The sequence below is a fragment of the Anolis sagrei genome, chromosome 5 (genome assembly GCF_037176765.1).
Source record: "Anolis sagrei isolate rAnoSag1 chromosome 5, rAnoSag1.mat, whole genome shotgun sequence".
NCBI lineage: Eukaryota > Metazoa > Chordata > Lepidosauria > Squamata > Dactyloidae > Anolis > Anolis sagrei.
The window spans coordinates 13,517,919-13,543,631 of NC_090025.1; the positions used below are offsets into that span (position 1 = coordinate 13,517,919).

At 41.8% G+C, this 25,713-nt stretch overlaps 1 protein-coding gene across 2 annotated transcripts in view; it reads right to left on the reverse strand.

Moving 5' to 3' along the window:
* Positions 1–343: 343 nt before the first annotated feature.
* SCARB2 (scavenger receptor class B member 2) overlaps positions 344–25,713 on the reverse strand; it is a 48,494-nt gene continuing 23,124 nt past the window's right edge. The window contains exons 3-13 of one of the 2 annotated variants that reach the window (XM_060779376.2): positions 25,437–25,584; positions 24,255–24,443; positions 22,641–22,732; positions 20,527–20,646; positions 17,971–18,149; positions 16,873–16,991; positions 14,244–14,317; positions 12,699–12,750; positions 9,901–10,059; positions 9,607–9,677; positions 344–1,629 (exon numbers count right to left, since the gene is read on the reverse strand). In XM_060779376.2, coding sequence (XP_060635359.2) covers positions 9,648–9,677; positions 9,901–10,059; positions 12,699–12,750; positions 14,244–14,317; positions 16,873–16,991; positions 17,971–18,149; positions 20,527–20,646; positions 22,641–22,732; positions 24,255–24,443; positions 25,437–25,584 — 1,162 coding nt within the window. In that variant the 3' untranslated portion in view covers positions 344–1,629; positions 9,607–9,647. The remainder of the gene's footprint in view (positions 1,630–9,606; positions 9,678–9,900; positions 10,060–12,698; positions 12,751–14,243; positions 14,318–16,872; positions 16,992–17,970; positions 18,150–20,526; positions 20,647–22,640; positions 22,733–24,254; positions 24,444–25,436; positions 25,585–25,713) is intronic. The other variant, XM_060779375.2, reaches the window with a different exon arrangement.

Below are 25,713 nucleotides of genomic sequence, written 5' to 3' on the forward strand. Positions count from 1 at the left end.
TCCCTCCAGGTGTTTTGGACTTCAACTCCCACAAGTCCTGGAGGGACAAAGTTTGCTCATGCCTGCTCTACAGCAATAGAATTGCCAAATTGCAATTGCTACAGCCATTATGAATTTGGGGGGGGGGGGGGGTAGTGTTGGAACTTGTCTAATACTGTTTGGCTGGTTCAAACCTTGGGAAGCGCATGCAACCATAATACTCTATAATTTTGCCCATACCAATGTGCTTCCATTGTGTTCCTTCTCAAACAGCTGAGAACCTGATAGCCAATGTTTTCCATGGATGTGCAACATAGGATATTGTTACTTAAACTGGCAAATCTAAGCAGCTTGTTCAAAGAAAGTGGTTGAACCGGATTTATTTTTTCCTTTTAACACATCCTGCAGGAGAAGATATTTATAAGTTGTGCAGCCAGTTCTGTCTTGAAACACTTTTACATATAACTTCATAGAGAATAATATTGTCGAAGGCTTTCATGGCCAGAATCAATGGGTTGTTGTGAGTTTTCCGGGCTGTATGGCCATGTTCCAGAAGCATTCTCTCCTGATTTTTTGCCTGCATCTATGGCAGGCATCCTTAGAGGTTGAGCTTTCATGGCCAGAAGCAATGGGTTGCTGTGAGTTTTCCAGGCTGTATTGGCCTTGTTCAAGAAGCATTCTCTTCTGACGTTTCACCTGCATCTATGGCTGGCATCCTTAGAGGCTGTGAGGTTTTGTTTTGTGACCTCACAACCTCTGAGGATGTCTGCCACAGATGTAGATGAAACGTCAGGAGAAAATGCTTCGGGAAGATGGCCATACAGCCCAGAAAACTCACAGCAACCCATTTTAGAGATAATTCCAAATTCCATCCAGTAAATCAAATCATTCTAGGATAGCCATTAGACAAGTCAATTTGATAGCTATACATCAAATTTTGACAACAGTTTTGCAAAATGAATGCCTAAACTGAGCTAGTAAAAAAAATCTGCCACTCCTTATATACAGTGATTTGCATCCAGTAAATAATTACTGTAAGAAGTCTGCATTACTTTCGTTTTACTTATTTTCTACTGTGACATTTTACACAAGGAAAAAAGCAAAATCTCTTATGATATCAACAACACAGTGTCCAATGAGAAATCATTTTACAGGAGGACAAGGCTGTATGTAGTGATCCCGATTATTAAAAAATGATAACTGGATAAGACCCTACAGGATATGATATTAGCAAATAGAAAAGAGACAATCCGCAATCATTAGAAAGGTTATCATCCCACAAGGGTTTATGGGACCACAACAGTGCAAGAAATGCTTTAAAATACTGCTTTTTGTACTTGTGGAAGACAGTGACAACTCGTTTTTAAACAGTCTTAAAAAACCTTGCAGTTTCTATATTCAATGTAACAGTCCAGTTTTACGAACTCAGTTCCTGATTTCTACTCCCTCTTCCCCAAAAAAGAAAAAGAGAAGAATGTTAATACAACTGTAGTAGTGTGATTGGGGGGCAGTTGAGATTGCTGGCTAGTGTCTTCCATTAAGAGCAGTTTGCATAGTTCAGTTACCACTCTGCTCATTTCCGTAAGTTGCATTGGTGAGAAAATGGAGTCACGATGTCCGGATCAGTGGTGCTCTCTCATCTACGGAACCCTGAAATTAAAATTAAAATAACTTAAGTTAACATAATATGATAGCATGCATGACATATCAAGGTAGAACAAAAATACTATTTAACCTCTAGAAAAAAATGCCATATTGATCATTTTCAGCATGTCAATCAGTGCTGATTGACAAATATTTTACACCCCGTACCTTTATCATACATTTTTGAGATAACTCCAAAATTCAGCCTATCTAATATAGGATAAAATTTACTATTTGTGACTAAGTTACTCTATATAGGACTAGCACTGGATTTAGTTCTTTATCACTTGTGCACCAACATAACTCTCATGTTTTCCGCAGCCCCGAAAGCTTTTTGGACTTGTAAGTTTAGTGAGGATGTTGGGCCAGGGTTTAGCACAGCTGGTAAAATCACCAGCAATGATAACATCTACCAATTTACAGGTTGCTAGTTTGAAGCCCCGAGTCGCCGTGAGCTGCTGACTATCAAGCCCAGCTTACTGTTGACCTAAGCAGTTCGAAAACAGCTTGTGCTGTAATTAGAGAAATTAGGTACCACTAAAACAAGTAGGGGAGGTATTTTGTGGCACTATAAAAAGACCAGAAAATGCCAGAAACCCAAAAAGGAAGGAGAAAGTCCTGATGGCTCATCGTCATAGAGCAGGGGTCCCCAAACTAAGGCCCGGGGGCCGGATACGGCCCTCCAAGGTCATTTACCTGGCCCTCGCTCAGGGTCAACCTAAGTCTGAAACGACTTGAAAGCACACAACAACAACAACAACAACAGTCCTATCTCATCAGCTAAAAGCAGATCCACACTTCCCATTGAAATACTAATAAGTTTATATTTGTTAAAATTGTTCTTCATTTTAATTATTGTATTGTTTTAAAGTGTTTTTTGCATGACAAATAAGATATGTGCAGTGTGCATAGGAATTCATTCATGTTTTTTTCAAATTATAATCCGGCCCTCCAACAGTTTGAGGGACTGTGACCTGGCCCTCTGTTTAAAAAGTTTGAGGACCCCTGTCATAGAGAATGGAGCGACATCATCCCCCTGTGGCTGGATTTTGAGCACAACCTTCCAAAGGCACTGACGTCATCACAACATAACATGCCTCTTTTCTGTCTGTCCAAATGGCATTGAATGTTTGCTGTGTATGTGTACTGTGATCCGTCCCAAGTCCCCATGGGGAGATAGGGCAGAATATAAATAAAGTATTATTATTATTATTATTATTATTATTATTCACAAAGTCATAGAGTTGGAAGAGACCTCGTGGGCCATCCAGTCCAACCGCCTGCCAAGAAGCAGGAAAACCACATTCAAAGCACCCCTGACAGATGGCCATCCAGGCTCTACTTAAAAGCTTCCAAAGAAGGAGCCTCCTCCACACTCCGGGGCAGAGAGTTTCACTGCTGAACACCTCTTATGGTCAGGATATTCTTCCTAATGTTCAGGTGGAATCTCCTTTCCTGTAGTTTGAAGCCATTGTTCTGCGTTCTAGTCTCCTGAGCAGCAGAAAACAAGCCTGCTCCCTTCTCCCTATGACTTCCCCTCACATCTTTATACATGGCCCACATCATGTCTTCTCTCAGCCTTCTCTTCTGCAGGCTAAACAAGCCCAGCTCTTTAAGCTGCTCCTCATAGGGCTTGTTCTCCAGACCCTTGATCATTTTAATCACCCTCCTTTGAATACATTCTAGCTTAGAGTCAACATCTCCCTTCAACTGTAGTGCCCAGAAGTGGACACAGTGTGATTCCAGGTGTGGTTTGACAGAATAGAGGGGCAGCATGACTTCCCTGGGTCTAGACACTATACTCCTATTGATGCAGGCCAAAATCCCATTGGCTTTTTAAGCTGCAGCATCACATTGTTGGCTCATGCTTAACTTGTTGTCCACCAGGACTCCAAGATCTTTTTCACACTTATTGCTGTCGAGCCAGGCATTGTCCCCCATTCTGTATTTTATTTTCAGCCCCTACTCAGAGAACAATGGCATCCATTGTAGATTGGTGACTTAAGTATTGTACTAGGACATTGGGAGACATAAGGTTCAAATCTCTATTCAGGTATGAAAACCTATGGCAAGTCACACATTCTCAGCCACAGATGAGAGCAATGACAAACACCTCTGGATAAATCTTACAGAGAAAACCCATAACAGGGTTCATTTTAGGATTGCCACAAGTGCTAAATAACTTGGACACACAAAACAACTGCAAACACACAGAACTAGTTTTCTGTGGAGGAGGAAACCTTACCAGTTTGAGTCTGTATATGCTGATTAGATTTGGTACTTAAACTGGTTTAGTAAGTTTTTTTCTCAGGCTCAGGAAATTGGTATTGTGCAAGTAGGGGCTGGGGATTTCTAACAATTAACATATTGAACTTCATGGGAACCACTTTCTATAAGGAAATATATTTGTGGAAATGATGCTAATATAAATTGTTCATTTGGCATTTATGAGATTGTAATTTGAGTAAAATCTTACTGACATGTCCTATCAAAAGTTTGTTTCTTGATGGAAACTGATGTACATGCAAAGATAAATCACAAGCTATGGGGTTCCAGAATCAGTGTAGTGTAATCATAGTGAGTGATGGGCTAGGACTCTGAGGTCCCATCTAAACTGACATATGAAAATCCAGATTATCTGATTTGATCCGAATTATATGGCAGTGTAGAAGACTAATATAATCCATATATAGTATAATTTATATAATATAATTTATATGGCAGTGTAGATGGGACTTGAGAGGCAAGGGTTTAAATCCCTGATCAGCATGAAAATCTTGCACAACCCACACTCTCAGCACTAAAGGAAGGCAAAGCAAACATCCTCTGAATAAAAATTGGCAAGAAAATCCTGCATTAGGATCATCATCAGTTGGAACTGACTTGAAGGCACATTACAACCAACTATGTATCCGAGGGCATTCCAAATGATAGACATTTCAAACTTATCTGAATGGTCTGAGTATATACATGGCCTTTCATGTGGAAAAGTAGCATCCTAGGAATAGGCTGTTAGTCTAACTATCTTTCTAACATGTTAGATTTTTACAGGTGTGGTGTGCTTAGTTAGTGTTCCCAAAAACGTTGAATTTTTAGTTGTGTGATGCCTAATTTGTTGTAATGTACCACTACTGTCTGATTTTGATACATTATTATCTGATTTATGGTTTGTTTATTTGCCATTTTGGTTGCACTTTATGGCATTGAATGTTTGCCGCTGTTATGTTGTGAACTGCCCTAAATCCCCATTGGAGAGATAGGGCGGGATAGAAATAAAGTTGTTGTTGTTGTTTTTATATTTGCCATAAAAATAGAGAAATTTGAAATAAAGTTAAAATCATGTCGATAACAAGAGTGACTGGCATCCTGTTCAGTAGCTATAAGTCTATAAGCCAGAAATATGATATTTTGGGTTTCATGTTTACTGTTGGCTAAGTGGTTGAAGAAACAGCAGTGTCTCCTAGGGATGAGATGGCTTAGACCAGTGGTTCTCAACCTGTGGGTCCCCAGATGTTTTGGCCTTCAACTCCCAGAAATGCTAACAGTTAGTCAACTGGCTAGGATTTCAGGGAGTTGTAGGCCAAAACATCTGGGGACCCACAGGTTGAGAACCACTGGCTTAGAAAGAGAAGGACTAGGGTCTTTTGTCTTCCTTTTGTGCTTGATTTTGCTTCTTCTGTCAGTCATCTATCTCAAAAACATCATGGGTAGATAACATTATCTGATTTAGTTAGGGCATGCTGTGAGAAGGACCCTGAAGGGTCTCTCCAACTTCCTGTTCTTCATGCAACCCATGACTAAAAGCATGCTACAGATTAAGTTCCCAGTGCTCCATCAACATCATCTAAAAGCAGTTATAATGGAGCGTTGTCTGGGCATAGACCTATACCCTAAAAGCACCAGAGTCCATCTGATTTTGAGAACTAAACAGAGTCAGACACAGTTAGTACTTGATTGGGAAACTGTAAAGGAATATCAGGTGCTGTAGGTTATATCTAGGAGTCCCAAGTGGAGCAGCGGGTTAAACTGCTGAGCTGCTGAACTTGCTGACCAAATGGTCAGTGGTTTGAATCCGGGGAGCGGAGAGAGCGCCCACTATTAGCCCCAGCTTCTGCCAACCTAGCAGTTAAAAATATGCAAATGTGAGTAGATCAATAGGTACCACTCTGGCAGGTAATGGAGCTCCAAGCAGTCATGCTGGCCGCATGACCTTGGAGGTGTCTACAGACAACGCCAGCTCTTTGGCTTAGAAATGGAGATGAACACCAACCCCCAGACTCGGACACGACTAGATAATGTCAGGGGAAAACCTTTATCTTTGACTATGTCTACAGCATCTGAACTGACAAAACCACTTCTGAGTGTTTCTTGCCTAAGAAGACCCTATGAAATTCATGCGGTTGCCATAAATCGACAGACGACCTGCAGACAATATACATAGAGAGCAGACACAGCAAAGACAACAGAGCTCCGCTGTCATACTTATGCCTGATGATGTGGGATGCAGATCACATTTTGGGGTCCATCTTGGTCAGGGTAGGCCTTGGACATGTCTATCAACTTCAGTTCCCATTTTCTATAATGAGCATTGTTACAACTTACCTCCTGGTCCTGATGATAATGAGCTGTTTTTATTAAAAAGCCAATACATACTGCTCATTGAAATAAAGAAGAATGATAAATAAAGAAATCCCACCACAATGACTAAAAAGGCTGAGCCTAGCCAGATCCATGTACAATTTCAATGTATACATAAATGCACTATTTTGAAAGAGAAAATCACCAAGGAGAAGTGATATGAGAATGAAGCAATTCTCTTCCAACGGAAGAACTAACTGCTGAGCAGTCAAAGATTATCCTGGTTTGGTGCTACTTCACTTTGTTGGCCCAGAATTAGTTTTGACCAAAACCACTTCAACAAAGGGCCTAAGCATAAGCAGGATGACGATCAACAAGCACAAATGTGTGCCTACTCTCAAAGCATCAAGAACATTTTGGGGAAATGAAGCATACATAAATATCAGCAACAAGCAGGGAGAAGTCAGACCTCCTAGAACACATTAATATTTCCCTTAAGGCACTGTTTCTCAAACTCTGCTTCTCCAGATGTTTTGGACTTCAGTTCCCATAATTCCTAACCGCTGATAAGCTATCTAGGATTTCCAAGACCTAAAATCCAAAACACCTGTAGGAGCAGAGTTTGAGAAACACTGCCTTAAGGTTTGCTCCTAGATAGTTAAGTGTTCGTCTTGGACTCTGACGTCCTACCTTTCCCTCCCAAGCCAGTGTAATCCTGGTCTAACTCCAACAATGTAATCCCAAGCTTCTTTAAAGAAGAGTGGTGAAAATATCAAGTAATGGAAGTAGTAATTAAGGTTATATTATTAGTTTACAGATATTTAGATGTGCAACCATGTGACTTTCAGCCAATTAATGAAATCACCTCCAGAGGAAGCCACTAAAGCAATGTTTCTCAACCTTCCTAATGCCGTGACCCCTTAATACAGTTCCTCATGCTGTGGTGACCCCCAACCATAAAATTATTTTTGTTGCTACTTCATAACTGTAATTTTGCTATTGTTATCGATCGTAATGTAAATATCTGATATGCAGGGTGTATTTTCATTCACTGGACCAAATTTGGCACAAATACCTGACACACCCAAATTCGAATACTGATGGTGTTAGGGGAGGATTGATTTTGTCATTTGGGAATTGTAATTGCTGGGATTTATAGTTCACCTACAATCAAAGAGCATTCTGAACTCCACTGATGATGGAATTGAACCAAACTTGCCACACACAACTCCCATAACCAACAGAAAATACTGGAAGGGTTTGGTGGGCATTGACCTTGAGTTTTGGAGTTATAGTTCACCTACATCCAGAGTGCTGTGGACTCAAGCAATGAGGAATCTGGACCAAACTTGGCATGAATATTCAATATGCCCAAATGTGAACACTGGTGGAGTCTGGGGAAAATAAACTTTAACATTTGGGAGTTGTGGTTCCTGGGATTTATAGTTCACCTACAATCAAAGTGCATTCTGAACCCCACCAATGATAGAATTGGGCCAAACTTCCCACACAGAACCCCCATTACCAACAGAAAATATTGTGTTTTCTGATGTCTTTGACACCCTCCTTGTGACCCCCCAGGTTGAGAAATGCTGCACTAAAGGGAGGGATGTGTCTTTTAGGGAAGGAATGACTATGTCCACAAGAGGTATCGTTTTACTTAGAAAAATGCCTCTTTACTTGCTCACTGTCATGGTCCCCTAAAGGATTATCTCTTCAAAGATGGCAAGTTATGTACTGAAAATAATAATTTGCATTCAGGTTGGTGGCCAGATCAGTTTAGGGCACCACTGAAGTTTGGCCTTGATTTCCAAATTTATTCATCCAACCCACCAAATGTTGGCCCAGGACAAGTTTATGGCCTTCAGGAATTGGCAGGAACAAACTAAACAGTTGTATTGTATTTAAAACAACAACAACAAAACACAAAGTTTGCAAACTTGGCATTCTATTAAATGTCCTTTGACCAGTAGATTAAATTGGCCTAGTGGTTTTAAAATATGGAAAAAATGGCTGACTAATTTAACAAAATGTACAGGTGATGAGCGCTTTCGAAGGTCTCCTGGGAAGCTAACTGCAGCCCTTCCCCTTCTACAGGTGTCCACCCTTGATCGAAGTGAGTGCTTCTCAACCTGTGGGTCCCCAGATGTTTTGGCCTTCAACTCCCAGAAATCCTAACAGCTGGTAAACTGGCTGGGATTTCTGGGAGCTGTAGCCACAGGTTGAGAACCACTGATCTAAGCAATGAACAATGGAAATATTAAAGCCCTAAAAGAATAGGGATAGCTAAAGCCTAAAAGAGCTGCCACCTAAGCACAAGCAGGGCGATTTTAAGTCTTAAGGCTGCTTCCGAGACCCAAGTCATGCTTGCTGGCATTTGGAATGAGACCCACTGAAAAACCAAACTCTTTGAACAGATTCTGGGATTTCTTTTTCATATCCACCTAGGATGATAAATAAGTAGTGGATTGTTCATTCATGCAAATCTTCACTGCCAATATATGTGGGTGTTTTTTTAAATGTCAGGAGCTACTTGAGAAACTGCAAGTTGCTACTGGTGTGAGAGAATTGGCCATCTGCAAGGACATTGCCTAGAGGATGTCCAGATGTCTGATATTTTACCATCCTTGTGAGAGGCTTCTCTCATGTCCCCACATGGGGAGCTAGAGCTGACAGAGGGAGCTCAACACACTCCCCAGATTTAAATCGCTGATCTATCAGTCAGCAGTCCTACCAGCACAAGGGCTTAACCCATTGCTAACGTATCTCCTATACTTCCCACCTCGGAGCTTAAGATCCTATGGGGAGGTCCTGCTCTCGGCTCCACCGTTGTCTCAAACAGGTTTGGTGGGGATGAGGGACAGGGTCTTCTCGGTAGTAGCCCCCCACCTGTGGAATACGCTTCCCGGGGAAATTAGATCATTGTCATCCCTCCTCACCTTCAGAAAGAAGGTAAAATTGTGGTTGTGGGACCAGGCCTTTGGGCAATCAGGTTAAAGGACGATGGGTAATATTTGACTATGGCTTGGAAGTGGATTTGGATAAGTGAAGTGGAGTAATCATTAGTATAGGGCTAGAAAAATAGCCACCAGACTGGCAAAAGCTAAATGGATCGTAAGTATACTGCTTAATTTTTTATTTTAATGTTCATGGTTTTATTTGTTATTTTTGCTATTGTATTTTATGAAGTGGCATTGAATTGTTGCCAATTGTAAGCCGCCCTGAGTCCCCACAGGGGTTGAGAAGAGCGGGGTAAAAATGTTCGAAATAAATAAATAATAAATAAATAACATATGTTGTATAGCCTTAAGACTTCAGCATTATCTAGCCATACTTTCACTAAAGATCTGTAACTAGCAAAAATTAAAAAAAATCAGCAAAGAGAGAAACTTTGAGCCATCTTACCATGTGTCTTAAGCCAGCAGCAGCACTTTGCTGAAGCGTACTTACTCTGGTTCTACTAAAACCTCTCTGCCCTAGAACGAGCATTTCCGAGAAGAGAAAAAGAAAGAAACAGGAAAAGGAGTAAAACAAAACACAAAAGCGTTCCGGTAACAGTACTTAAAAAAAAACAAAAACCAATGAGATTAACAAAAAAGGGAAAAAATTAAAAGGGCAGTTTTCTTTAAAAGAAATAAGGTACCCAAAATTAAAATAATTATAAAAAAAGACAAGAATTATCTCCAAATGCTACGTTACCTCTTCTCTGGCTTGTGATGGCTTGCAGGCAAGCACAACAAACACAACTCCGAAAACGACTCCTAGGACCATGATGATAAAAGGGATGTTGGTGACCACAGAAGATTCAAAGAGAGCAGCCCTTAGTTTTGCTGCAGACGCTCTGTCTAGGACAACGCTCTGAAGGAGAAAAAGGGACACAGTTTCACTCTGATGCAAGGAAATGTACCTCAAACCTTCTGAACATGGGCTCCAATTTAAACGTAATCTATCATTTGTTCCAACATATTTGCTCTTAACACATCTATAATGTGTTCCATATGACATGGAAATTCCTATGCGGATGGGTGCATTAGTTCAACACATTTGCCTTCTAGCACCACACACAGGAATATTATCAATGAGAATACAGCAGTTATATTCTTAATAAAACAATTATTTATTTATTTATTTATTTATTTATATTTCAAACTTATATGCCGCCTCTCCCCTAGGGCTCGGAGCAGCTTACAAGAACAAACTAAAATCTAACACAAATTAAACAACATATCAAAGATCAAAAGCCTGTCGAAACAAATGTGTCTTACAAGCCCTGCGGAAAGCTGATAAATCCCGCAAGGCATGGACTTCTGGTGGCAGAGTGTTCCATAATGATGGTGCCACTACTGTGAAGGCTCTGCGTCTGGTTGCTGTTAGACGCAAGGTTTTAAAACTGGGGACTTCCAATAAATCTTGGTCCTCAGAGCGGAGGGATCTCTGGGGTTATACAGTCAATGTGTTGTCGAAGGCTTTCATGGCCGGAATCACTGGGTTGCTGTGAGTTTTCCGGGCTGTATGGCCATGTTCCAGAAGCATTCCCTCCTGACATTTCAACCACATCTATGGCAGGTATTCTCAGAGGTTGTGAGGTCTGTTGGAAACTAGGCAAGTGAGGCTTACGTATCTGTGGAATGTCCAGGGTGGGAGAAAGAACTCTTGTCTGCTTGCGGCAAGTGTGAATGTTGCAATTGGCCAGCTTGGTTAGCATTGAATGGCCTTGCAGCTTCAAAGCCTGGCTGCATGCTACCAACAAAGGATTCCCTCAAGCAGGAAGCAGCTAGGCTTTGAAGTTGCAAGGCCATTCAGTGTTTATCAAGGTGGCCAATTGCAACATTCACATTTCCCTCAACTGAAAAGAGATTTATATGTGGACATTCCACATATAAACCCCACTTGTCTAATTTCCAACAGACTTCACAACCTCTGAAGATGCCTGCCATAGATGCAGGTGAAACGTCAGGAGATAATGCTTCTGGAACATAGCCTTACAGCCTTTCATTATAAATGGCAGTTCCTAATTGGTTCTGTCATAAAAATCGCCAATAACGAAATAATAATGAAATTTTGACTATTCTAAAGCCTTTGACTGTGTGGATCATAATAAATTGTGGCAAGTTCTTGGTGGGATGGGCATACCAAGCCACCTTGTCTCTCTCCTGAGGAATCTGTACAAGGACCAAGTAGCAACAGTCAGAACTGACCACGGAACAACAGACTGGTTCAAGATTGGGAAAGGCGTACGGCAAGGCTGCATCCTCTCACCCAACCTCTTTAACTTGTATGCAGAACACATCATGCGATGTGCAGGGCTGGATGAATGCAAAGCTGGGGTGAAAATTGCTGGAAGAAACATTAACAACCTCAGATATGCAGATGACACCACTCTGATGGCCGAAAGCGAGGAGGAGCTGAGGAGCCTTCTAATCAAGGTGAAAGAAGAAAGTGCAAAAGCCGGGTTGCAGCTAAACGTCAAAAAAACCAAGATTATGGCAACAAGAATGATTGACAACTGGAAAATAGAGGGAGAAACCGTGGAGGCCGTGACAGACTTTGTATTTCTAGGTGCAAAGATTACTGCAGATGCAGACTGTGGCCAGGAAATCAGAAGATGCTTACTTCTTGGGAGGAGAGCAATGTCCAATCTCGATAAAATAGTAAAGAGTAGAGACATCAGACTGGCAACAAAGATCCGCCTAGTCAAAGCCATGGTATTCCCTGTAGTAACCTACGGATGTGAGAGCTGGACCTTAGGGAAGGCTGAGCGAAGGAAGAGAGATGCTTTTGAGCTGTGGTGTTGGAGGAAAGTTCTGAGAGTGCCTTGGACTGCGAGAAGATCCAACCAGTCCATCCTCCAGGAAATAAAGCCCGACTGCTCACTGGAGGGAAAGATACTAGAGACAAAGTTGAAGTACTTTGGCCACATCATGAGGCGACAGCAAAGCCTAGAGAAGACAATTATGCTGGGGAAAGTGGAAGGCAGAAGGAAGAGGGGCCGACCAAGGGCAAGATGGATGGATGGCATCCTTGAAGTGACCGGACTGACCTTGAAGGAGCTGGGGGTGGTAACGGCTGACAGGGAGCTCTGGCGTGGGCTGGTCCATGAGGTCACGAAGAGTCGGAGACGACTGAACGAATGAACAACAACAATGAAATTTTGAAAGTTTTGTCAGAGTTCTGAAATTTTCACCACCAGAACTTTAGAAACACTTTAGAAACAAAGCACCAGTTTTAATCTCTATGTCCTATGAACCAGCTATAAACCAGAAAGGCCTGGGTTCAAATCCTTCCACTGTCCTGAACTCTCTAGATTGGCTTAGGCATGCCTTCCATGCTCCGTGAAGCTGAGCTGTGCCATATATATGCAATAATACTAACAGGATTATTGCAAGGATTACCCAGCCTAAGATAATGTATGCGCACAGAGGTCTGTACACTCAACAGAACTGTATAAACTGACCATTCTACACATGCTAGGAATGTCTTTTACAAGGAGGGCTCACCTCATTTATATACAGCACAGGGAAAAACAGAGTTCTGATATTGCCCGTTTGGCTAAAGGAAAAATGAAAAAGTAGTTAAGACAGGATGAAATCTTGCAACAAGTTTGTACAACTTGGTGAAAATTCACCAGCAAATATTACTATTTACTATATTTATATAAACTGTCACATAACACTATTCTCTACGTAGCTTCCAAAATAAAGCAGACAAAAATAATTGAAAATACAATATCAATTGGTATCAGACATGTTTCAGCTGAGAAAAGGAGACACACAGATATCAATACAGCCCAACCAAAAATATATATTCTTTGTGTCTTGGCTTTTTAGGTTGTTTTGGGGGTTATTTAAGGTGCTGATTCAGAAAATTGCATTGGATAGACTGCATTCACTTTCGTTCATTAGACATCATGACTTTCTATGGGCAAGCAGACTGGAGCTGGTAGATGGCATATGATCTGTATAACAAAAACTAGTGTTGATAAGAGGAAACTGGTGTAATTTCTTTGAATCAGTAGGTCAAATATAACTGGAACCAGGGCAAACATTTGAGGCACCAAAATGTGTCTTGACCAATGTAATACACAGTACAGTAAAAGTGTATTTGGGCTTGTGAACATTGGCCAAAAGCTCTGGACTCAATGAGACTGCATTTGGAAATGTTCAAGATACACAGAAACTTTTGGTAAGCATCCCATTTTTTGGTTTTTAGCCCTGCTTTAGGCAAAGTCAGGGGACACTTCAGCATTTGTTGTGGATTGGAGCACTTTGAACAGCTGGGTTGGGTCTGTTTCTGACTTTTTTTTCCTGTCAGGAGCGACTTGAGAAACTGTAAGTCACTTCTGGTGTGAGAGAATTGGCCATGTGCAAGGAAGTTGCTCAGGGGACGCTCAGATGTTTGATGTTTTACCATCCTATAGGAGACTTCTGTCATGTTCCTGCATGGGGAGTTGGAGCTGACAGATGGGAGCTCACCCTGCTCCCCAGATTCAAACCACTGACCTTTCAGTCAGCAGTCCTGCTGGGACAAGGATTTAACCCATTGTGCCACTGATGCGTGTGTAAATGGACACCACTGCTGTGATGATATGTATGTGTGTTCACATTGCTGCTGTTTAATAACATGGAACTGATACAAAGGTCCTGCTGTATGTACTCTTCAAAACAGGAACAAATAATAATAATAATAATAATAAGGAGGAGGAGGAGGAGGAGGAGGAGGAGGAGGAGGCGACGGTGGCACACATCAGTAAAGGTGGTGACCGGCACACTGGGTGCAGTGCCTAAAGACCTTGGCCTGCACTTAAACACAATTGGTGCTGACAAGATTACCATCTGCCAGCTGCAGAAGGCCACCTTACTGGGATCTGCATGTATTATTCGGCGATACATAACACAGTCCTAAACACTTGGGAAGTGTCCGACGTGTGATCCAATTCAACAGCCAGCAGAGTGCCTGCTGTGGACTCATCTTGTGGTGTTTCAAATAATAATAATAATAATAATAATAATAATAATAATAATAATTCCTCACAAAATACTTACAGAAAATCTGGTAGCTTTTGAATGTGAACGTTGACTTGCATTCGCTTGGCTGCTCGGACTAATACTCCTGAGAACTGTGAAATAAAATAAGTTTGGTTTACACTTTTCAGAAACAATCTTAAAGTTAAGTTTGTTGTGCTCGGATAGGAAGTATAGGCAGTCCCTGAGTTACAAAAATCCAACTTACAAACAACTCATAGTTAAGAACGGGGGTGAGGCAACAGGAAGTGAGAGAAATCTATACCCCAAAAGGGAAATTCATGCCTGAAAGAGTTATTATCAAGGGGAAAAGGTGTCGCAACTGAAGCTGTATCACTAATCCTTGTTTCCACAACCAGCCATTTTTTCAAAATCCAATTATCACAGGGACAGAAAGTGAGGTGAAATCTTCTGATCAGAGAGCAGAGAGGAAAACAAATATCACAGGGGTGTTAACCCTTCCCTATGCTATCCGAAGCTTTTTTATATGTCTGTGTGTGTGTGTTTTGTGTGTATGGATGTATGTATGTATGTATATGAAACATAAAAGAATGTTGTGTTTGAACTTGGAATGCAAATATTCCAAAATCCAAAAAATAAAAATAAAAATCCAAACAACTTCTGGTCCCAAGTATTTTGGATAAAGCAGTGGTTCTCAAACTGTGCTTCTCCAGGTGTTCTGGACTTCACCTCCCAGAAATCCCAGCCAGTTTACCAGCTCTTAGGAATGGTGTGGGAGCTGAAATCCAAAACATCTGGAGGAGCACAGTTTTAACACTGCTTTAACACTGGGATGAATGATCGTCAACTTGCAAATACAGCAAGAGATTCGCCATGTATGTGAAAGAGGCCCCTTCTCCTCAAGTTGAATATAATCTTTGAAGAATCTAGAGTTTCCAGGATTTTCCAATGACTACCAGAGCAGTGAGGAATAAAAAGTTGTAGGATGAGAGAAACCAAGGGAGGAATAATAATAGCCATCCTAAATCCCCTGCTTTTGAAGCCAAATCTGCACCAGAATCATCTCCAGCTCTGAATCATCAAGTTCCTAATAGGACACTCAATACAGGTAAGCAGCATGTCAATCAGGTATGAGCTGCCAGACTCCTGTTTCCAGGTAGATAGAGACAGTCAGACAAATATCTTTGCTTCCTTGTCTGCAGTAACCATAGTGGGCCATGATGTTTGTCTGGCAAACTCTGGTTTCCATTAACCATTATCTTTTTGCCAAAAAGTGCTCATAGTTTGAAATTGCAAACCATAGTTTGCATCATTCAGATGCCAGAGCAAACTATGCTTGTTGCAAACAAGCGGGGAACCAAGATAGGTATGGATAAGGGGAGGAAACAGGAAAAGGAGAATGGAGTTCACAGGAGGATGTTACAGACAGACAAACCAGAACACCTGATTTGTACCTGTCCAAATGGTTCTAAGTGGTGGAAACACAGGCCCCTTCTACACTGCCATATAAAATCCAGATTATCTATTTTGAACTGGATTATATGGCAGTGTTGACTCATATAATCCAGTTCAAAGAAGGTAATGTGGATTATCTGCTTTGATAAACTGGATTATATGGCAGTGTAGAAGTGGCCACAGAGGTGTATTGTCAAAGGCTTTAATGTCCGGAATCACTGAAGTGCTGTGTGGTTGGAACTGGGAAGCCCTGGCCCTTGAGCGCTCCAGCTGGAGGTCAGCTGTGACCAGCAGTGCTGCAGAATTTGAAGAGGCACGAATGGAGGGTGAAAGAGAGAAACGTGCCAAGAGAAAGGCGCGTCAAGCTAACCCCGACCGAGACTGCCTTCCACCTGGAAGCCAATGCCCTCACTGTGGAAGAAGATGCAGATCAAGAATAGGGCTCCACAGTCACCTACGGACCCACCGCCAGGACACCGAACTTGGAGGACCATCATCCTCAGACTACGAGGGATCGCCTAAGTAAGTAAGTAAGAAAGTAAATGTGGTTGGCTGTATGGTCATGTTCTAGCAGCATTTTTTGGCTGCATCTGCGATCATTTAAAGATGCCAGCTACAGATACAGGCGAAATGTCAGGAGAAAATGCTGCTGGAACACGACCATTCATCCCGGAAACCACACAACACTCCACAGAGCTATACTAACTTTCTGAGATGCAACTGGCTACAATTCCAAGTTTCTGCAAAATTCTGGATTGCAAACTGACACAAATTACTGCTGATGTTTTGGCGATAATTAAAGGAATAGGAAATGTATAAAACAGGAAGTGTTACAGTTTTTTGCACAGCACATTTCTGAATAATTGGAAGAACTGGGGTCCTATTTAATTATTTAGGAGCAATGAAATGCATTGCTCATAAGGAATGCATTTAATCCAGACTGTCCTAAATTCAATACTTCCAGTTCCTGTGGCTTAAGAAGAGGTCCAGTTGGCTGTAAATAGTAGAAAACGAATCCTCAAGGCCACACAAGGCAATATAAAAGTAAGGAAGTGGAATTGCTTGACATACTGCTAACAGGGAAGTTTCCTTCCCCAGTCCTAAGTGAAACTATTTAGCAGGGTATATTAAATGAGTTCTGCCATTAGAAAGCTGTTGCTATTTTCCCGTAATGCTGACAAGGACTCTAGGACCAATCAAACTGGTGGCATGAGACACAACCATGACAACTTACAGGATTAATGTCCAGAAATATCTCATGGTTCTCCTTATTTGGATGCATGCCATCAATGGCATTAGCATACTTCTCATCCGACAGATAAAAATGAGGCGGTGACAAAAATATTGGTGCTCCTGCAACGATAGCAACAACTTTTTTAAATCATGAGGAACAAAGGAAAATGTGTATGACCAAAGTTAATTTAAAAAAATACCTTCTATACGTAATAAACAGAGAAATGTTTAGAGAAATAAATTTTAATTTAAATGTATATTTAAGCAATTTTAGAAAACCATAACCTTTTGGAAAATGGCATTCAAATCCTTTTGGGAACACCAGGAATATTTTGGAAAGTATGATTTTCCTGAGAAGTGTTAAAAACTCACTTGAGTCAACCTTCTCCTCAGTGGTAAACATCCACTAGTATTTATGCAATGCATCCCATGTTTCTCAACTGTTAGACTGAAATCCCTGGCTATCTCTTTGAACTGTCAGGGACAAAGATATGCCAATGCACAAAAGCATATATAGCAGAGTTTCAGAAGTGTTTTTTTGAGTTGCCCAAAAACATATCTACTCTCCCTTGAAACATCTTGGTCGAAGAGACAAAAAACAGGTAGTCTTCTTGAAAAGTACCATAGCTGATTTACTCACAAACTTCATTTATTCAGCATATAGGTACTTTACATATCAATCCAGTTACAGATAGGATTTGAAGTAGTTTCTCTGTGCAGATAACACAGGGCATCTTTCGTATAATCAACAGTCCATAGTTTAAAGCATCTCTCGGGTCTGAAAGTCTAATAGAGTCTCTTCTCTAAAGCATTCAGTTTCTACTGACTTGTGTGCTTTCAAGGTATTTCCGACTTCTGGTGACCCTAAGATGACCTATCATGGTGGGTTCTTGGCAGAATTTGTTCAGAGGGGATTTTCCATTGCCTAGGTTGACACAGAAGTTCTCTACTCCCACTAGGGATGTTCAAGGTGACAGAAACAGGAAATAAACAGATGGCAAATCTGGAAAATAATGCATTGCATTATGATGCAGACAAAGAAAAATTAAGGCAGCCATGATGTCAAGAAGTGCCCAAACTTGCACTGTGGCTCCCATACCTTGCTTGCAGGCGGTGACATTCAGAAGCCCTGCTCCTAAGCAGTTTCCTGCTGGTACACAAAACCCAGCATTGTCGGGATTAGTGGAGACATTGGCAAAGAGTCTCACGGGAGGCACAAACCGATAGGCTGGGATCCCCTCGACTGTCACATATTCGTCAAAGGTTAGGTACAAAGACCTGGAAGGTACAAAGGAAAGGAAGAAGGTGAATGTTGGATTTTTAAAAATAAATAAATAAAATAAACACACCCACAGGGAATATACTTTAAGAGCATCATCCTGATGGAATGTCTATCACACTATTTAACAAAATTTGAAAGTGTTATTTCCAGTTTAATTGTGCACTATTTACTTTGAAAGAAGTTGTTATACTCGAGAAACTTCATTTTTGTGGCTGCCACAAACTAGGTTGAATTGGTTGAGACTCAATTAAATATTCATTGAAAAAACTACAGCAAAATATGCTGCAGAATGTCTTGCAAAAATAAAGTTTTTGCAGTTTTATAAACTTTCCCCATATTTTAATGATAGAATCAATTAGGGTAAAAAATTTAAAGGTTTCACCTGACATTAAATGTAGTTGTGTCCAACTGAGGGGTGGTGCTCATCTCTGTTTCTAGATCGAAGAGCTGGCGTTGCCCATAGACACCTCCAAGATCATGTGGCCAGCATGACAGCATGGAGCGCCGTTACCCTCCTGCCAAGGTGGTACCTCCTTATCTACTCACATTTGGATGTTTTCGAACTGCTAGGTTGGCAGGATCTGGGGCTAACAGCGGGAGCTCACCCTGCCCTCGGATTTGAACTGCCAACCTTTCAGTCAAGTAGGGAATTACATTTATAACACAGGAACAAAAATGTTGTTACATAGTGTTATTACACTGCTTGGAGTGCATTGAAATAGCACACGAAAAGCTACTGGTGCTACAATGGGAAGCACAACCGTGTCCTGGTAGTGAGCCACCAAAACTACTTTTTGGAAGTGTGGTATAACACCTCTAAGCTCTAGCTGGAAGTGGCCTATGAGGCTCACCATATCCTCCCCCAGTTAAGGCTGTGTTTACTGGAAAGGAAAAGGGAAACACACTTTTAACCTAAATAGGCATATTTATTTATTTATTTCAAATATTTGTACCCCCCCCCTTCTCACCCCCCCCCCCCCCCCGGCAACAATTCACTGCCCCATATACACATAATAAAATACATAATAAAATCCAATAATTACATATAGATAAAAACATTAAATCAATTTAATTAAAATCTGTTTACAAATATCTAAGCCGAATTCTGTGGCCAGAGACTCCATCAGAAGCTTGTCCATAGTCCATTTCCATAAAGATTGTCATCATTGTCATTGTCAGCGTGCTACCTGAAAGCCTGGTCCCACGACCATGTTTTCAACTTCTTTCTGAAGGAAAGGAGGGACGTAGATAACCTAATTTTGTTGGGAGAGAATTCCACAGGCGGGGAGCCACCACCGAGAAGGCCCTGTCCCTCGTCCCTGCCAAGCGTGTTGACTGTAAAAATGAGCTTTTTAATGAGGTGCAAAATACCGCACTCTTATTCTTCTCGTTTCTTAAAAGGCTTCCATATCACTTTTAATTAGAGCACTTTCAAAATCAGGAATCCTATTTAAATATGTGGTAACTGGTTTACTAAAGCTGATGTGGTGTAGTGGTTTGAATGCTGAATTCAAAGTGCTGGTTTTGACCTACAAAACCCTATACGATTGCAGCCCAGCGTATCTGTCCGAATGCATCTCCTTCTACGTTCTGCCTCGGAGTTTAAGATCTTCTGGGGAGGCCCTGCTCTCGGCCCCACCTCTATCACAAGTGAGATTGGTGGGGACGTGGAGCAGGGCCTTCTCGGTTGTGGCCCCTCGCCTGTGGAATTCACTTCCCGGGGAAATTAGGTCATTGACATCCCTCCTCTCTTTTAGAAGGAAACTAAAAACATGGATATGGGACCAGGCCTTTGGGTATTCTGGCAGATAGACAAAGGACAATGACGACTAGAATTGGATAGGATTTGACAATGTGGAATGAATTTACAGATTCTGAGCTGGCGAACGTTGAGCATTAGATTGGTTTTATTGATTGTGATGTAGAATTGACTGTTTTAATTGTTTTATAGCTGTTGTTGATATATGTTTTTATCTTATTGTCTGTGTTGGCATCGAATTGTGCCTTTTGTAAGCCGCCCTGAGCCCCCCTCCCCCCCCCCTCGGGGGTTGAGAAGGGCAGGGTAGAAATGCGCGAAATAAATAAATAAATAAGGATTCTGGGAGACCAGGCTTTGAATCCCCACTCAGCTATGAAATGCCACTGGTTGGCCTTGGGCAAGTCACAGAAGGCAACTGCAAACTTCCTTGGAAAATATCTTGCCAAGAAAGAAATGAATTGTAAATGATTGTACGCTATTTTTAAAATGATTTCATTCATTAATTCCCCATGCTTTGTTGAATCGATGTTGCAAACTGTCTTGGGGCTGATGCCAGGAGAAAGGCAGGGTATAAATTCAGAAAACAATAATGACTCAAGAGTCACCCTTCTTACCTGCACAAATCTGAGGAAAAGACATAGATTTTTTCATCTGTGCCTATCAACGGATGAAAAGTGGAGCCATCCGTTCCATTTATCATATTACTATCCGGTGACGTCCACCAGCTTAGTGTGCTGTAGGATAAGAAGAATGGGAGAGGATGAGGAAGTTTGAAATAAATAGAAAACAAATGTATTGCAAGAGGCGAGGATGATATGAAATAAATTATGGCCGATATCCTCAAAGGATCATTTCCTTTTTCATGTCCCATCATGAGTTTAAGTTGAGTTCAGATTATAACCAACTCATAGATGAACAATGCAAAATGTGATGATTGAGACATAGTTTGCCATTCTATTTTTCTCTCAGCCATTTCAAAACAATTTTTAAAACTTCATTTGGGGAGGTGAGATGTATTCTTTCTTTCTTATGCTGCGATTCCTCCTACATCTATCAACCGCAGCTAAAAACATTAAGAAAACAAATATCTGCTCAGGTTGATTTGTGTGTTTTTGAAGGATTTTCCTCCAGAATGCAAATAATGGCACATTACAACACCAGTTGTAATCCAGACATAGTTTTCTAAGATCTACAGAGACACTCGCTGGAACACCTCAGCAAGCGAGAGTCCAAAAGTGGCAGGCTCAAACCCAGAACCTCAACCAATAGCTGATACCCAATGAGAGACTCCCCCCTGGGCACACAGAGGACTGGGCGACTTGGAAGGCGCTGAACAGACTGTGCTCTGGCACCATGAGATGCAGAGCCAACCTTCAGAAATGGGGCTACAAAGTGGAATCCTCGACATGCGAGTGCGGAGAGGAGCAAACCACTGACCACCTGCTGCAATGCAACCTGAGCCCTGCCACATGCACAATGGAGGACCTTCTTGCAGCAACACCAGAAGCACTCCAAGTGGCCAGATACTGGTCAAAGGACATTTAATCAACTACCAAACTCACACATTTTGTATTTTCTCTGTTTGTTTGCTTTGTTCTGTTAGAAATGTAATACAACTGACTGGCTGCCCTGACACGAGAAATAAATAAACAACACCAGTATCCACAGAACCAATATCATGGTTTCAATTATCCACTGTTTCACTTATCCACTTAGGACCTCGCGTACAGTTTATACCAGTTTTTCTCAACCTGGGGGTCGGGACCCTTGTGGGGGTCATGAGGAGGGTGTCAGAGGGGTCGCAAAAGACCATTTTTTCTGTTGATCTGGGGGTCCTGTGTGGAAAGTTTGGCCCAATTCTATCATTGGCAGGGTTCAGAATGCTCTTTGATTGTAGGTGAACTATAAATCCCAGCAACTACAACTCCCAAATGGCAATGTCTATTTTCCCAAAACTCCACCAGTGTTCACATTTGGGCATGTTGAGTACCCATGCCAAGCTTGGTCTAGATCAGTGGTTCTCAACCTGGGGTCCCCAGATGTTTTTGGCCTCCAACTCCCAGAAATCTCAGCCAGCTGCTAGGATTTCTGGGAGTTGAAGGCCAAAAACATCTGGGGACCCCAGGTTGAGAACCACTGGTCTAAATCTATCATTGTTTGAGTCCACAGTGCTCTCTAGTTGTAGGTGAACTACAACTCCAAAACTCAAGGTCAATGCCCACCAAACCCTTCCAGTATTGTCTGTTGGTCATGGGAGTTCTGTGTGCCCAGATTGGTTCAATTCCATCGTTGCTGGAGTTCAGAATGCTCTTTAATTGTAGGTTAACTATAAATCCCAGCAACTACAACTCCCAAATTATAAAATCAGTCCCCCCAGCCCCACTAGTATTCAAATGTGGGCTTATTGGGTATTTGTGCCAAATTTGGTCCAGTGAATGAAAATACATCCTGCATATCAGATTACATTATGATTCATAACAGTAGCAAAATTACAGTTATGAAGTAGCAATGAAAATAATGTTATGGTTAGGTGTCACCACGACATGAGGAACTGTATTAAGGGGTCGTGGCATTAGGAAGGTTGAGAAACACTGGTTTGTACCTATTTCTCAGTCCTTTCAATCCATTAGAATAATAAGGGTCACTATTATCAGCAGTCTCACATATCTATGTGAAACCTGGTAATGAGTTGGGTTGAGCAAAGAAAAATGATAGAAAAGAACATTACTCTTTTCCTCTCCATTTGATAATCCTTGTGAAGTCAAGATAGTTCTTCTTTCCACTTAGCATGATGTATTCACCATCATCCGATCCATTCATCTAGAAACAAATCCAGAGAGAGACAAAGAGAGGGCTTTCATTATATGTTTGTTTGTTTGGTTCGTAAAAGTGGCTAAAAGTGCCTTACTGGTGCCTTACACAACTGTGTGGCAATGGAAGATTTGCTGGAAAGAAGGAAAGCCATAGTTTAGGCGAAGTATGGGCAAACCCAGGCCTGGGGACCGGATGTGGCCCCTTGGGCTTTTTTTCTCAGGCCCTCCTCTCTCACCCCATCCTATCCTTCCCTTTCTCCTTCCCCCTTCCTTCCTTCCTTCCCTCCCTCCCTCCCTCCCTAACCTCTCTTTTTCTCCCTCCCTCCTTCCCTTCCACCCTTTAGTCTCTCCTTCCTTCCTTCCTTCCTTCCTTCCTTCCTTCCTTCCTTCCTTCCTTCCTTCCTTCTTTCCTCCCTCCCTCCCTCCCTCCCTCCCTCCCTTTCCTGTTTCCTTCTTCTTTCCCTTTCTCCCTCTTTCTCCCTCCTTCCTTCCCTTTTGTCTTTCCTTCCTTCCTTCCTTCCTTGTTTCCTCCCTCTTTCCCTTTCTCCCTCCTTCCTTCCCTTTTGTCTTTCCTTCCTTCTCTTTCCTCCCTCCCTTATCTCTCTCCCTCTTTCTCCCTCCCTCCCTTCCCTTCCACCCTTTTGTCCTTTCTTCTCCTTCCTTCCTTCCCTTCCTTCCATCCTTTCTCCCTCCCTTCCTTTTTCCTCCCTCCCTTTCTTCCTTCCAATCTTCCCTTCCAACTTTTTGTCTTTCCTTCCTTCCCTTTTGTCTTTTCTTCCTCTCTCTTTCCTCCCTCATCTCCCTCCCTTCCCTTACACCCTTTTTTTTCTCCTTACTTCCATCCTTCTCTTCATCCCTCCCTTTTTCCTTCCTCCTTCCCTTTCTTCCTTCCATCCTTTCCTTCCAACTTTTCATCCTTCCTTCTCTCTTTCTTTTTTCCTCCTTCCCTTCCACCCTCTTCCTTACCTCCCTCTTTCTCATTCCATCCTTCCCTTCTTCCCTTTCATTCTTCCTTCCTTCTCTCTTTCCTTCCTCCTTCCCTTCTTTCCTTCCATCTCCAGGCAGCCAGTCTTCTTAGCACGGAGTGCTAGCATGCGGACCAAGTTTGAAAGTTTGCCCGTGTCTGGTTTAGGAGAAGAGCACCTGCCTTGTATGCAGAAGGTCCCAACTTCAATCTCCAAAATATCCCATTATGTTTAGGAAAGACTCCTCTCTAAACTTTATAAAACTGCTGTCAGTCAAGTTAACAATAACAAATTAGATGGATCAGGTCCGAACAGGTATCGCTTGTTTCTGATGATTAATTTTTAGGCATTTCATTATTTTGACAGATTTATCTTAGAGCCATCTATATTGGGACTAGGATCTTAAAGGATGCAAAGCAAAATGCACTGGTTAGAATGGCACTAGGAAGAATTAATTTTTTTTACACTTTTATTCAGTCAGTTGGAAGGAGAATGTTTTCACTGTTCCTGAAAGAAACAAAAGGGAAGGACCCAGTCACAACCTTTGGAAGTTAGGCAACTCACCTTTTTGAAAAAGCCAAAATCTGCATCAATAGTGGGGCGGAATTTGTGTAAAGCATTGAGAAGTTTGTCCGTGTAACCCCACAACAGCTCATGTACAGTGTGTATTGTGAACAATTCTTCTTCATATAGGAGGAGCAAAATCTCTGTAGGTAAATGCAAGGGAGTTGATGTAGCTAGGTTCATCGCAACCTGAAACAGCAGCCAGAAAACACATATTAACACAAAACATACAATATGAACATATCAAATGGAATCCAGTGAGTAAGCTGCACGAAGATAATGTCACTCTGTTATATGTTATATCTTTCCCCCCCAAAACATATATGCTTCAAAATGTGCAAAAATTCCCTTAATGGGGGCATTTCCAGCATGTAAGGAACCCCTGCAGGTACCAAAATGAAAGTTTTCGATATTTTTCATAACTTTTTTTTGGTTCAAAATGCTCACTTGAGAACTCAAAATATGCCCCCCTTGTTTTCTAGAGGGTGTTTAGAGTCAGACAGTTTTTTGGAGAGTGGTATCTTGTCCTAAGTCTCCTGGAAAGCGACTTCATCTCCATAATCTACAGTTGGCCACCCCTGATATATATGAGGGTTGACTGGTGTGCAGCATCATGCTTCCCGCAAAAAAGTCCTATTCGCTTTAGCTTCCTGAGCACCAGAGTGGTGGTCTTGGAAAATTAAGCAGTAGTGGTAGCAAAAGTCTGATAACTTTGGGCATTTGTGTGTCCCACATTGAATGCCTCCAAGAGCTACAGGTCATGGGAGCCACATAAGCAGATTAAGGCTGAATGACAATGACTGCCCTAAGGCCACAGGATGAAAGCCCACCTTCCAAGATAAGAGACCAGTAAAATAAAGGGTTTTTATTCAGTCTAGTCATGTCTGACTCTGGGGGGTGGTGCTCATCTCCATTTCTAAGCCAAAAAGCCGGTGTTGTCCACAGACGCTTCCAAGGTTATGTGGCCAGCATGACTGCACAGAGCACCATTATCTTCCTTCAGAAGATCTACTCACATTTGCATGTTTTTGAACTGCTAGGTTGTCAGAAGCTGGGGCTAATAGCGGGAGCTCACCCCGCTTCCCGGATTCGAACCACCTACCTTTTGGTCAGCAAGTTCAGCGGTTTACCCACTGCGCCACCTGGGGGCCCAGACCAGCACCTTATTCAAGATTTACTTACCACTGCAGGCACATTCACGGTCCTGATCAGATCGACTTCTGGATCTCCCACAGACATCTCCCGTTCAAGGAAATAAGTCTTTGGGTTGAGAGAAGAGACCTCTGTGTCATTGTCTAAAATGTGGACTGCGACTCGGGGTCGGGTCTCCCTGCAGAAAAAGGGAAAGGAACATTTAGTTTTTAAAAAGAGCTTCATGAGCACTTACAGAAATAATCCTGACAGAAGTGTTAATCCTTTGTGAAAGGATATATTAGCTAACTTGTTGTAGTCTTTAATA